This window comes from Necator americanus, chromosome II (assembly GCF_031761385.1).
Source record: "Necator americanus strain Aroian chromosome II, whole genome shotgun sequence".
Classification (NCBI taxonomy): Eukaryota; Metazoa; Nematoda; class Chromadorea; order Rhabditida; family Ancylostomatidae; genus Necator; species Necator americanus.
Genome location: NC_087372.1, coordinates 11439573 through 11450499, shown reverse-complemented (window position 1 = coordinate 11450499; position 10927 = coordinate 11439573). Strand labels below are relative to the sequence as shown.

Sequence of the window (10927 nt, the reverse complement as noted above, 5' to 3'; positions counted from 1 at the left end):
CGCATAGGTTTGCTGCAAATAATCATGTTTCCAGCAAATATGGAAATTCTATCCCTAGAAGTTTTTATCCACACGTTTTACCGCCATATTGGAAGTAAACATAGTGCTTTTAGTTTAAATGCAAGGCTTCCGGTATTATGTGCTTCCTAATGCTCAAATCAAAGTAGACAATCGAAAAAATCGAAAATTAATTATTACTTGATATTGCCGCTAAGAGGGTGGATGTAGCAGTCGACGACTGTGACTACAAGATCGCTGGTTAGAAACAGCTCTGGTGTCAACCAAGTCTTTCATCTCTCCAGGATCGACAAAATTGTACCGGAGTTGTCTGGTAGGATAAAAAACACTGACTTAACAAATTGGGAAGTCATTTTAAGGCCGCACACGCATTCATAACCCTCGAACGGTCCTGAATTAAGGTCGAACGAGTAGGCGCATCCTCATAAGGATTCACCCATGACGTGCACTTTACTAAAGCACGTTACACTTAATTTCCGTTAAGAAGAGAATTTTTCCCAAAGGAACGTTCATCTGCGGACCAAAAAAAAAGATTAATATGCGAGAATTGGTGAGAAAGAACATTCATTAGAATGACATCATTTTCACGTTGAACAAAAATATTATACACACAAAAAACTCACTTGAAGGTAGATGATGACAAATGCAGTATGAAGACTTGTGATCTCAGAGTCTACCATCGCATGGCTGTCAATGCGAAATCATGAAATCAGCTACGAAACCTAGAAACATGCACAATGCGGCACATCGGAAACAATGGGAAATTCAAGATATTCGTCCGAAAAAAGGAATTCTTGTTTAGCTTATAATGAAATTATCGGAGCAATGTTATGGAATGAAATGATTGGAGGTGTGTACATCAGACAGTATACTCGATGAATGTAATAATTGCTAGCTGCTGCCGTTTCTCAGGGAATTCTTAAGAGGTTAAGACGAAGAGCCGCATGTATGTATTCATGGTGTCATTTTTCTAGCAGATGCAAATGAATTTTCTCACGTAAATTTCCCACACATAACAGCTAAAGGGGATGAGAGGTGCTAGAAAGAAACAACAACAAAAAGACAATCGTCCACAACAACAATAAGACATCGCTTCTTTTTAATCTCGAACAACCTTTCCTCCAAATATTCATATTATTCCAACTTTTTGTTCTTTAGTTCTGCTGTCAAACCTTTACCTTCTCCTTTATCTAGCCGCTGGTGTCTAAAATTGTGCGAATTTCCACCTAGCTTATTACCAAAAAAAAAAAAAAAAAAAACTAAACGCAACCCACAAAGGATTCTGAATTGAAGTGAACGTAGTGGCGCGTCCCAAGCGAAATGATTAATGCCAGACACTTTCTCCTTTATCCACTTTATAAAAAGTCAAGATTTCATTCTACGACAAGAAACTATAGTCCTCTGAGGAATTCATTTCTAAAGTTGAATGAAACACTTTCTATACACGTATTCATATCCACAATATCTTCAATCCAAACGGATCCTCGTCTGTTTGTTCCAAGTGGCGGATAGGTTGCGAACAAAAGCGACCTCAGACTGCCTTGAGATAAAAAACGAACGTAAAACAGTGTTCCTTCTTTTTGCCGGAATTGCCTCATACAACCAATTAACTGAGAAATGCTAATAAGGAAGTTCGCAATCAGTTCTAACAAATAATTCACTCTGTTCATTTCACGAGAAAATGGCATTCTACCAGTAAGGTAATATTGGCTCATGAAAGTGGAGATCAATAATCAGACGAGTTCCTGGAACAATAGCGCTAGCGCCAGGAAGAAACGATGTTTAGGACCAGTTTTGGCAACGAAAAAGAGTAGTACGGTGGTGGCGCGCAAACAATGACCGTGGATTAGTTACTGATTCGAATATTGAGATTTTGACAATGCAAAGAACTATTTCCGGTACGTTTCCATTGGCCTGACAGGAAGAGGGGACATTTTCCGTCAAACTTCGTGCATGGCGCTGATGGACTGTTATTCGGATCACGAGACATTGTCAGAGCTGATGTTTTTGTCTTCGCAAGCGTGACATGAACAAAAATTCCTTTCTTCTAGAAAATTCTTTCTTCTAAAAAAACAGCTAATAATCACACACGGACATAAGCGGAAACGTGGATCTACCTCGGATTGGATCGCCTTCGTCGTTGACGCTCAAACATTTTTCTATGGAGATCAAAAAAGACTAAATTTTTTTATATAGATCTGGAGAAGTTCTGCAGTAAAGATGAGCCTCTCTACTACTTCACTATTGGATTAGCGTCATAATAGGCTGGAACATGTCCGTAGGATATAGGACTGGGACTTGTGAGGACAATATATCACACTAGGCAGGGACTTTGTGATTATATAACATAATTACGACCAAAAACGGAAACTCACAATTCGGAAAGCTCTCATCTTCAAACGGAACGTGAAAGGAGTACGATAATGAATTCGGCCAGGGACTTCATCCTTTTTGTATCATTTAAAGGCATCACCCCACGAATCTGAGGTGGTGCAGCTTTCAGGTGGAGTATTCTTATAAGGGATAGTAGATTTTGGAGAGGTGTTCGATTCCGTCCATTTCTTCCTAATTGCCGTAAAAAAGGGTCCGGAAGATTCGGCGCCGCACAAGGCTGGCGCGCTCCAGTCGAACTTGTAGAAAATAGTGCGCCAGAATGCCTGAAATCCCTCCTCTCCATAATCTGCTATCCCGTATACGAATACTCCATCTAAAATCCGCTCCACCTCACATTTGTGGAGTAATGCATTTAAATGGTCTCATTTGGCTGATGTTAGCGTTGTGGCGTTTGAGTCCACGAAACGAAGCCTTACTGCAAGACTATCGTCAACTTGAACTTTTTCACTTCCTCGGCTGAAGCTGCTTCCTGACAATATACGACAGTGAATTAACGGCATACAATCTGATAATCACATAGCTTTTTTTATGGAATACATTGACTCTGACAAGAATTTGTCAGATATTGGTGGAGAAACGTGGAACATTTTTTAAAGCACTAATCAAGAGTTTGACAACATGTCTTCGATCAACACTTTAAAAACTTCTATTTTGATTTATTATTTATTCATTATTTATTATTATTTAATACTGACGGTTTATTTTTGACTTCAGGGTTGCCAACAGAAAGCATCATCACTCTTACAGAGTAAGATACCAAGTAAAATATGGTCTAATTAGAACAGTGATTGCTTGTTATAAAGTAAATAAAATAAACGCTTGTGATTCTTTAGTTTTTCTAATGTTAAAACGTGTTGAAAAAGAACTATTGCAGGAAAAAAGAAATAAATCCGGCAAGAAAGAAGAAGTCACTCTTCAAGTCATAGTACATAAACGGCATGCGAATTCCTATGCACTTGTGTGTAAATAAATATAAAGTAAACGACCGCGTGATATACGGAACATATGTAGTCAACGAATAATGGATTGTTATTCCAAAAAACTCTATTCTATCTAGTTTGCACATTATTAATTTCAAAAAAAAAGTTTTTTTTTTCTTAACATTGGCTTTTCCATCCGTTTTTGTTATATACTCATATATACTAGGATATATTACAGCGTGATACACGAAGATATTTCCTATTTATCCATCTAAGAAGACAGACAGTTTTTAAGGTATGAATTCAGGTTCGAAAACAGAAGCGCGAAAAAGCTCAACGGGTTGAGAAATTATCCTGAAACTGGAGTAAAACAACGTTTTGTCAAATGATAGTCGTATCAGGACTAATAGTCATTGTTAAAGATGATTAGTGCGGTCAGGATGTGTATGATGAATGCGCCGTTTTGTGACGTGCTCGTCACCATCCTTCTCAGTTCTGCGGACCATCAGAATCGCTCTAGAATCAAATTATTTGTATCCTCGTATCTTCATATGCGCATGCGGCTTTGCCGAATCGAAGGCAACAATTTTCCAGAAGCTCTACGTAACAAAGAATATTTACAAAAAAGAACATGAATTTCAGCTGTCAAAAGTTAAGAGTTTCAATATGAAGGAAATCTGCGAACAATCGCGTCTAACAAATAATGGATACGGTAGATTTTAAAACATTCATGAAAATCGAAAGAAAGAGTTAGATGAGAATGAGATTATAGGTGAGTAAGGGGTGTTTGACACAGCAGGTACTTGTTAACATTTCTTTCACAAAACCAAGAATAAAAAGCGCTGCTAATTAAACTCCATTTATCCATAATCGCACGAAATCCACACATAATTCAACGAAAAGTGCACGCTACACATAACACAAAGATGAACCACACTGCTGACATTTCGGACTTTCGTCAGCTTTTTTTGAACTCATATAGAATATGACTTCGGCTTTGAAATCGATACCTTTGAGAAAATTCTAATCCTGAGCGCGTCGCACCACAATCAAAAGTTCTTCGATATCAATTTGATAGCTTAGTGCGAACACTTCTTACACTTGCATTGATTAAGAAAGAAGAATCTGCTAAAGAGGATTTATTCAGAAGAAGCGGCACACAAAAAGCTAAGCGGAATCCCAGGACGTCATCCGAGGAAATGAGGTGGTCCATGAACGGTTACGATCAGAACTCCAGATAAGAAATGATGAATGTTAGCGAACATAGAGTCTAAAAACAACTGAAAGCCGTCCCGTCGAGATCAGATAAAAATCCTCAGAACAGAACGTGAATCTAAACCCAAGAATTCAGGAAGCTGCGCAAGAAAATGGAGAAATATTGATGTGAGCAATGAATGAAAGACGAGTTGGTATTCCGTCCTAGTGTTCCCCACTTAAGTGACAACAATTTTAATCCACCGGATAATGGATTGCCTATGCTTCTTCGCAACTGTAAACAACATGCTTTCGACGAAGCGACCATTAACAGGCGGTAAAGCCCAGCGGAAGAAGATTTTTGGCACGTTATTGAAGCAATTAGTAAACGGCTGAAAAAGTGACAACTATTCAAGTGTGGGCGGAAATGACAGTTACAATTGTTGACATTTGCACGGAAGAGGTCCACGAGATTGGTAGCCAGCAACAAGATATTAGCTCAGTTCGAAGCGTTCTGATCGCAGCCAATTTCGCCGGTCGCACACCCCCACACATTCGGTCACGTCCCTCCCATTCAGGAGTATCATCGCCGTTTACGTCGAGGATTTGAACGCGACTGCATGTAGGCATATCCGAACCGCAGGTGGTTAGAACATAAGCGACTTATGTCACTTCTTCCGCAGCCTACTTAGGCTGCCATAATTGAAAAGTATCTTTTGAGGTAACCACCTCAAAACACTCAAGTATTTATGTAGTGCTGTGACTGAGTGTATAGAGGTACAGTTTTCCATAATTTCTTAAGCATAGAATATGAGGGCTGTAGAAACAGAACGACATCAAAGTACGTGGATAATCGTTACTGGGAGAAATATTTACTTGGAACAGATTAGTGAATCACTTCTTCCTTTTTTCCTTTCATCTTTTTTCATTTTTCCCTTTTCCTCATCTCCTACGCATTTGACCTACAAAGAACTGGTGACTGAACAAAATGTCAAATTAGCAATGATGCTGGCGTAATGCTTGATGGCACTATAAGAATTGATGTTCGCCCACTTATCTGGCAAATGAGCTCAGAAATCCCAGAAAACTTGGAACAACACCCGCTCAACCCGCAAACTGTGCAGAATTCAGCAGTACTACCAAAGTTTTCGTTACTTTCTCATCAGGACCATCACCAGGGCCGAATCATTAAAGTTCGGCAAAAGTAAAATCTGAAGTTCGGCATTATCATCACTTTCCACACTTTACGACCATCCATGAATGCAGTTAAATGAATGCATCATAAAATGGCTACAAAGGACACAAGCTAATCTCTCATTTAAAAAAAAGCTATACAAGTCGGGTCAAAACGATATGAAGCACAGTTCAGTTGCGTAAGCGGTTGCTCTTGAATCAGTGCGTTGGAGCGCAACAGCTGCGAGCGAGGGGAATCCCTAGAACCATTCATCGTTGCAGTTCGCAGCGGTCCCAAACTGATCGCACCGCTTGCTCCAACGCGCCGCTTTGAGTACAACAGTACGCAGCTGCACCGGACATCGTGTTGTTTTGACCTTACTATAGCGTGTTTTCGTTTAATGTACATTTGTTTGTTATTTAGTGCTTATTATGGGGCGAGCGCGCGGCCGTCAGTAAGAGGTTCGCTGTGACCGCATGGTCGATGGTTTTTATCATCTCATCAGCTCTCGGCTGGCTCTCGCAATTCATTGTATAGGCCAACACGCGTTCCAAAACCTCAACGATTATGAATTCCAATGAAACGAGTTGGGGGATCCCAATTATTTCTTAATCTAGCGGAAACATTTTAATTTCATTTCAAAGAGAACAGAAGGTTGCAAAATCCCATTCAAAACATCAGAGAACTGTTGACAGTTAGAATATCTGCAAAACTCATAAGTATGATTCGATAATATCCTTCACTCTATGTAACAGTTCTAGTGCTACTTTGGAATCCGCCAAGTCTTTTTTTCTGCCTGCGAAGAGCTATCCTTGTCACTTCAAGTGAGAATGTTGTGACCGCAATTTTCCGCTTAAAAACTGCTCATTTCATTATAAGATAGAGGTATTAAGACTCCCATCCATGAAATATTGCATCGTATTGCAAGCTAAAAGTAGGAACTTGAGTTAATTCCTAGAAGCCGGAATATTGGAACGAAACTTCTTAAGGGGAAAGAATCGGAGTAAAGTTTTATTTCGGCATTTTTTCTGCCATGAAAAAATTATGTACCTATGTATGTATTAACGCTGGTGTGTTTGTGTTTGTTTGTTTTTACTGGGACACAAGTGTCGTAAATGCTCGATTTTTTTCTTTTCCATCCTTTAAATTCTCTCCTTACCGTTTCTATTTATTAATACGTTTCTGCAGTAATTCAATAGCTAAACAAAAAGATGGTGTTCGATTTTGGAAATAGCTTTTAGCTGCAGGCTGTTCGAACAGCCTACCGCTTCGCTATAGGGATTAATTTTGACTAACATTTTTTTTTCAGAACGACAATTTTAGGTATTATTTGTCGATAAGAACAAGCTGTTCAGCAACGATTTGCCATTTATAAGATTGATAAGAAAGTCTCGTCAGCCCAGGCGGTGTCACTGAAATTGGTGGATCTCGCATTATTATGAAGAACATGCGCCGGAACTCGTCTCGGCCACTAATCTCGAACGCTTCCGCGACTTTTATCGAGCTAAGTAGCGTAAATGACGGCGGTGACCATGCACCTTGTGAGAGGAGCTCGTAGTACAGTAATTCCCTCGAATCTTAGGGGTAGCAAAGGAGAGCCGTTTTTTGTTGCATTTTCCACTTGGTTTGTGTTAGTGGGTCTTCTCGTCGGGGTATCCACACGGCACGATGTGAATTGGTATTGTAAAGCAGCAAACTCTCATCTGCAGTGACCAGGTCCTTCAGAATCTCCTTTGGATGTGCGCGGAAAAAGAGATACTGACGGATGGATGCCCGGGCATCAGACATGCCATCCGTCAAGGTATGAAGGATTTATCGAGTTAGCACTATTCCGTAGATGAGGACTGTTGGCTTCATCCGAGTCTCATGACATGACTGCGGGTGCAAGCCTCCGGATCATCGAGGAGATGCATCAAAGATCGTTTCGGCCATCTTTCTCGAACAGCTTCTGCGAGACTCCGAAACTGATTGGGGTAAGTGACAGTGGTAACCCTGTATATTTGGCGAGCAACTCAATACAGCATTGCCCTAGGATCCTAGGAGTAGGATGTCTTGAGTGATGATTTATCATTGAAATCTGTGTCTCCTTCTTCAGGACGAGTGAAGCAGTGGTGATTTGTGGGGTTGCATTGGTACGCTCCTCCAATGCACTGTTAATGTTGCGCGATTCCGCTGTTGTTGTTCCACTGCCGAACCGCCATTCATAGAAGACGATGGCCCGAAGCTGCTCTTCTGAGATTAAGATCGTGTTTAAAGGTATCACCACACGAATCTGGGGTGGTGCGGGTTTCTGGTGGGTTATGCCTACACGGGGTCGTAGATTATGGGGAAGAAGGTGATTCCGTCCATTTTTCCCAATTGCCACAAAAAACAGCCAGGAGGATGGTGCTTCGAGCGCCCTGGGGCGCTATTTTCTGCGACGAGTTCGATTGGAGCGCGTCAGCGTCGTGCACGCGCCGCATCTTCGTGTCATTTTTACGGCAATTAGGAAAAATGGACGGAATCACGTTCTTCCTCATAATCTACGACCCCGTGTAAGCATAACCCACCTGAAACCCGCACCACCCTGGGGTGATGCTTTTAAAGTAAAGTTAAGTAAGGGCACCTCAATGTATATACCACGTAATATGTACATTATGCGTATCGATCAAAAACTGAAACATCCAGACGTTTTGAAAAACCCTGATAGAGCATTCTTATAAGAACTTTATAATAATGAAACCAATGTGTATGCTATGAAATTACGCCTACGTGATCTTACGTGCGGAAAATTAACAGCAAATGTCTAGTAAAGTTGAAATTTTTGTTGAGCAATTTCCTTTGATGGCTTGTTGGTTTGATTTAGAAGATGAGACAAAGAATCGGACTGAGAAGTAAAGTAATGAAGTAAAAAATCAGCCAAAGTATCTTTAATAAAAAGGAAAAAACGAAGAAGGAGAAAGAACAAAGACGAATACCGACATACTAATCACTCTCTCGGTCGCAGAATATACATGCAGCACACATAAACTGGTACTGACCTCATCTGGGCAGCAACAATTTTTTTACTCGTTTCAAGAATAGAAAAGTAGGTGAGGTTTCATGGTGCTGGCGGCTAATCACCGTGCTTGAGCTCATTTCGAAAATTCAATAGTGCAAGGTATTTCCTGCAAAGAAGAGGTGACTTACTTGACTTAATCGGTGGGCTGATGTCATCCTTCTCGATCTTGAGAGCTTTATACGGAATCAATCTATTCGTCGCTACTCCAAGCTCGACGAAAATTTACGTTTGGCCTGAACTGCTTACCCACACCGAGTGCTCTCAGGTCCTCTTTCACCACCTCAGTGCAGAACTTCCGTTGTCTGTCAGGTGGCTTCTTCCAGCTCAAACCCGACAAACTCCTCAGAACTCGTTGGACAAGGCGATCTGCCGGTCTCCTTAATATATGACCAAAGAAGCGAAGATGACTTTCTGTAGCCAATTTCGATGGCGGTTCAAGATGGTGATATCTTCCACGTGTCATCCGCCGTCATATCGATTTCTCCGCAAAGCTCTTCATTGTGGCATACCATAGGCCAGAGGTAGCCGTCTAAGCAGCTTTCTGTCCGTGCTGTCTAGGCTGTCCATCACCGTAGATGGTCCTGCCTAGGTAGACTCGCAGCTCGATTTCGTTGGTGAAGAGGGTCGACCACAGGCATTTTGTTAAGGAGTTAAATGCAGAATTGGTCTTACCGCATCTTTGCTGAACTTGTCTTTCGTAACCGCCGTTTATCTTCAGCTTAGAGCCCAGGTAATAGAACTCATCGACGAGTTCTATCAGTTGTTCGTCATCCTGGTTCCCGTTCGAGGTCTTGAAGAGGTCCACATCTGCTTGCATTTATCAGGGCGTAGTCCATAGGCTGCAGTAGATTCGATGCAAGGCTAACAACTTGATGAGTTCCGTGCTGCTTCCCGAATACCACAACACCGTCGGTGAGCTCGAGATCGGTTAAGGGCAGCCTATTGACGCTAAGACAATCTCGGCAGGACACTGATCGACTGTTTTTCGCGTGATGTCCCCGAGCGAAATTGAACAGGAAGGGTCCTGCCGCTGTCTCTTGCCTTACTTCAGTCACCAAATCAAACGGTGTTGTACTTCCGGCTAATGTTCGAACTGTAGCTGTTGTTCGTTGATTCATGTCATCAAACAAGTGAACGAACTTTCCTGGTACTCTATCGACGCTGAACGCGTTGAAAAGACGGCCTTGATGAGGATAGTCGAAAGCGGCTTCAAAGTCCAGAAAGCCTAGTTGCATTGGCTTTGAAAACCGCCGCCAGATTTGTTCCTCAGAAATTTGAAGTGTTGTTTCTTTGCGATGCTTAATAAGTCGGTCGAGGACAATCCGCTCTAAAACCTTGTACATAGCACGCAACAAAGAGATTCCTCGATAGTTCCTATGGTCCACGACGGATAACTTCTTGTGGATGGCGTGTCTCCACGAGTCAGGTATCCTTCCTTCTATCCACATTGAGCGCATGATCTTTGTCGTCTCACGAATCCCAGACGGAGAAACATAGTTTAGCATTTCTTGCTAATTCCATCGTCTCCACTAGATTTTCCATTTCTCATCTTTTGGATACAGACCAGAACCTCCGTCTTGGTCGGTGGAGTTTCGTTAACCGCATATGTCGGTCTTTGAACGTGCTCGAGTTCACGAGCAAACGGCGCGTGTCAGTTCAGCAAGACCTTAAAGCGATCCCTCCAAATTGGAACTGTTGCTCCACCACCAGCCGCTCCATTGTGGCAGTATTGAAGACTGGAGGACATCTTTTCATCTTGCCGCTATGCTACTTTAATAAAGTATAGGCGTTATGCGTGTTCTTTTCCTCGCGTATTTTTTCAAACTCCTTCGCTCTTGACATCCACTCGTTATCGCGGTCTTGTTGCAGTTGACGACGCATCTTCCTTTTCAGACGCTTTTCCTGGTTTTTCTTCCGCGGCATTTGAACCGGAAATTTTCCTTGCAGCGTCCTGGATGCAGTTTGTGAAGAAATCTGCATCGCAAAGCTTCTACCTACTCCAACATAAACAGACGCACGTTGGCGGAATTCGTTCAGCATTCTTCGTCTTTCAGACCTCCCATGTCGATTTTCGGTGCAGAAGGAACTCCTCGGCTCTTCTTGTGGAACCGCATCGTAAGGTTGAGAACCACTGGGCGGTGGTCACAGTCTTTTTTGGATATCTGACCGAGGGATGTTCTTCGTCAG

The 10927-nt window shown here is 41.8% G+C and overlaps 2 protein-coding genes across 3 annotated transcripts; both read right to left on the bottom strand.

The window, feature by feature from the left end:
- Positions 1-7612: 7612 nt before the first annotated feature.
- Positions 7613-9203, bottom strand: RB195_017539 (uncharacterized protein; the record flags this gene model as incomplete). The annotated part of the gene is made up of 2 exons (XM_064184577.1): positions 7613-7932; positions 8987-9203. 2 exons carry the CDS (start codon positions 9201-9203, stop codon positions 7613-7615), a joined length of 537 nt encoding a protein of 178 aa, XP_064040458.1.
- A 304-nt stretch (positions 9204-9507) lies between these two features.
- Positions 9508-10245, bottom strand: RB195_017538 (uncharacterized protein; the record flags this gene model as incomplete). Of its 2 annotated transcripts, none has more annotated exons than XM_064184576.1 (1): positions 9508-10245. In XM_064184576.1, one exon carries the CDS (start codon positions 10243-10245, stop codon positions 9508-9510), a length of 738 nt encoding a protein of 245 aa, XP_064040456.1. The 2 variants fall into 2 exon arrangements, with proteins under 2 accessions (XP_064040456.1, XP_064040457.1); XM_064184575.1 differs by having other exon boundaries at positions 9508-9975.
- Between the last annotated feature and the right edge of the window lie 682 nt (positions 10246-10927).